At 42.0% G+C, this 1,237-nt stretch overlaps 1 protein-coding gene across 1 annotated transcript; it reads left to right on the plus strand.

Annotated features, from left to right (window-relative positions):
* Nucleotides 1-13: 13 nt before the first annotated feature.
* LOC123966310 (myosin heavy chain, fast skeletal muscle-like) lies at nt 14-1,233 on the plus strand (the record flags this gene model as incomplete). Its single annotated transcript, XM_046042495.1, has 4 exons — nt 14-265; nt 539-781; nt 871-1,047; nt 1,162-1,233. Coding segments are annotated over 4 exons (744 nt in total), but the record flags the coding sequence as incomplete, so codon positions are not given.
* Nucleotides 1,234-1,237: the final 4 nt, after the last annotated feature.

The raw sequence follows: 1,237 nt of genomic DNA on the forward strand, positions 1-1,237 counted from the left end.
ATTTTTCAGGGAATCAATCTTAACCATCCAGTACAATATCCGTTCATTCATGAATGTGAAAAACTGGCCATGGCTGAAAGTGTACTTCAAGATCAAGCCTCTTCTGAAGAGTGCTGAGACTGAGAAGGAGCTGCAACAGATGAAGGAGAACTATGATAAGATGAAATCCGACTTGGCTGCTGCCCTGGCCAAGAAGAAGGAGCTGGAGGAGAAGATGGTTTCCCTAGTGCAGGAAAAGAATGACCTGCAACTCCAAGTGGCTTCAGTAAGTAGGAAACAAAGCAAATGTGATTCTATCACATAAACACTTCACAAACTGAAAACTATTGCTTATATTTTCAGATATCTAGGCCACTGGATTTAAAAAGTCCAGTGTACTGAAATACAGAGAAATTTACATGACAGGGATAGGCTTAACCAGCATTGTGTGAATTTGTTTGGGAAGGGCTTGAATACTACCAACATTCATTTATATGTATGTCTAGCTTTAACAAATACCTAACTAACTAACATATTGTGGTTTCAAAATGTACCATAGGAAGGCGAGAACCTCTCTGATGCTGAGGAGAGGTGTGAGGGGCTCATTAAGAGCAAGATCCAGCTTGAAGCTAAACTCAAAGAGACAACTGAGAGACTGGAGGATGAAGAGGAAATCAATGCTGAGCTGACTGGTAAGAAGAGGAAGCTGGAGGATGAATGCTCTGAGCTGAAGAAAGACATTGATGACTTGGAGCTCACCTTGGCTAAAGTGGAGAAGGAGAAACATGCCACAGAAAACAAGGTTCCAATTATTTTAAACCTATCATCTTTTAAACGTAGACTATATAGATATAAAGTGATGGAAATAATGCACCTTTCACATCATTTCAGGTGAAAAACCTGACAGAGGAGATGGCATCTCAAGATGAGTCTATTGCCAAGTTAACAAAGGAGAAGAAAGCCCTCCAAGAGGCCCACCAGCAAACACTTGATGATCTCCAGGCAGAGGAAGACAAAGTCAACACTCTGACCAAGGCCAAGACAAAGCTGGAGCAGCAAGTGGACGATGTAAGAAAACTGTTGTTTTTTCTGTGGGGTTTTGCCCTGTAATTACTTGTTATTCTTGGTATTGGTGCTCTCTGAAATGCCACAAATCAACCATCATGAACTGTCATCTGATAGCTTGAGGGATCACTGGAGCAAGAGAAGAAGCTCCGCATGGACCTTGAGCGAGCCAAGAGAAAGCTTGAGGGAGATC

The sequence above is a fragment of the Micropterus dolomieu genome, unplaced genomic scaffold (genome assembly GCF_021292245.1).
Source record: "Micropterus dolomieu isolate WLL.071019.BEF.003 ecotype Adirondacks unplaced genomic scaffold, ASM2129224v1 contig_13132, whole genome shotgun sequence".
NCBI classification, from domain to species: domain Eukaryota; kingdom Metazoa; phylum Chordata; class Actinopteri; order Centrarchiformes; family Centrarchidae; genus Micropterus; species Micropterus dolomieu.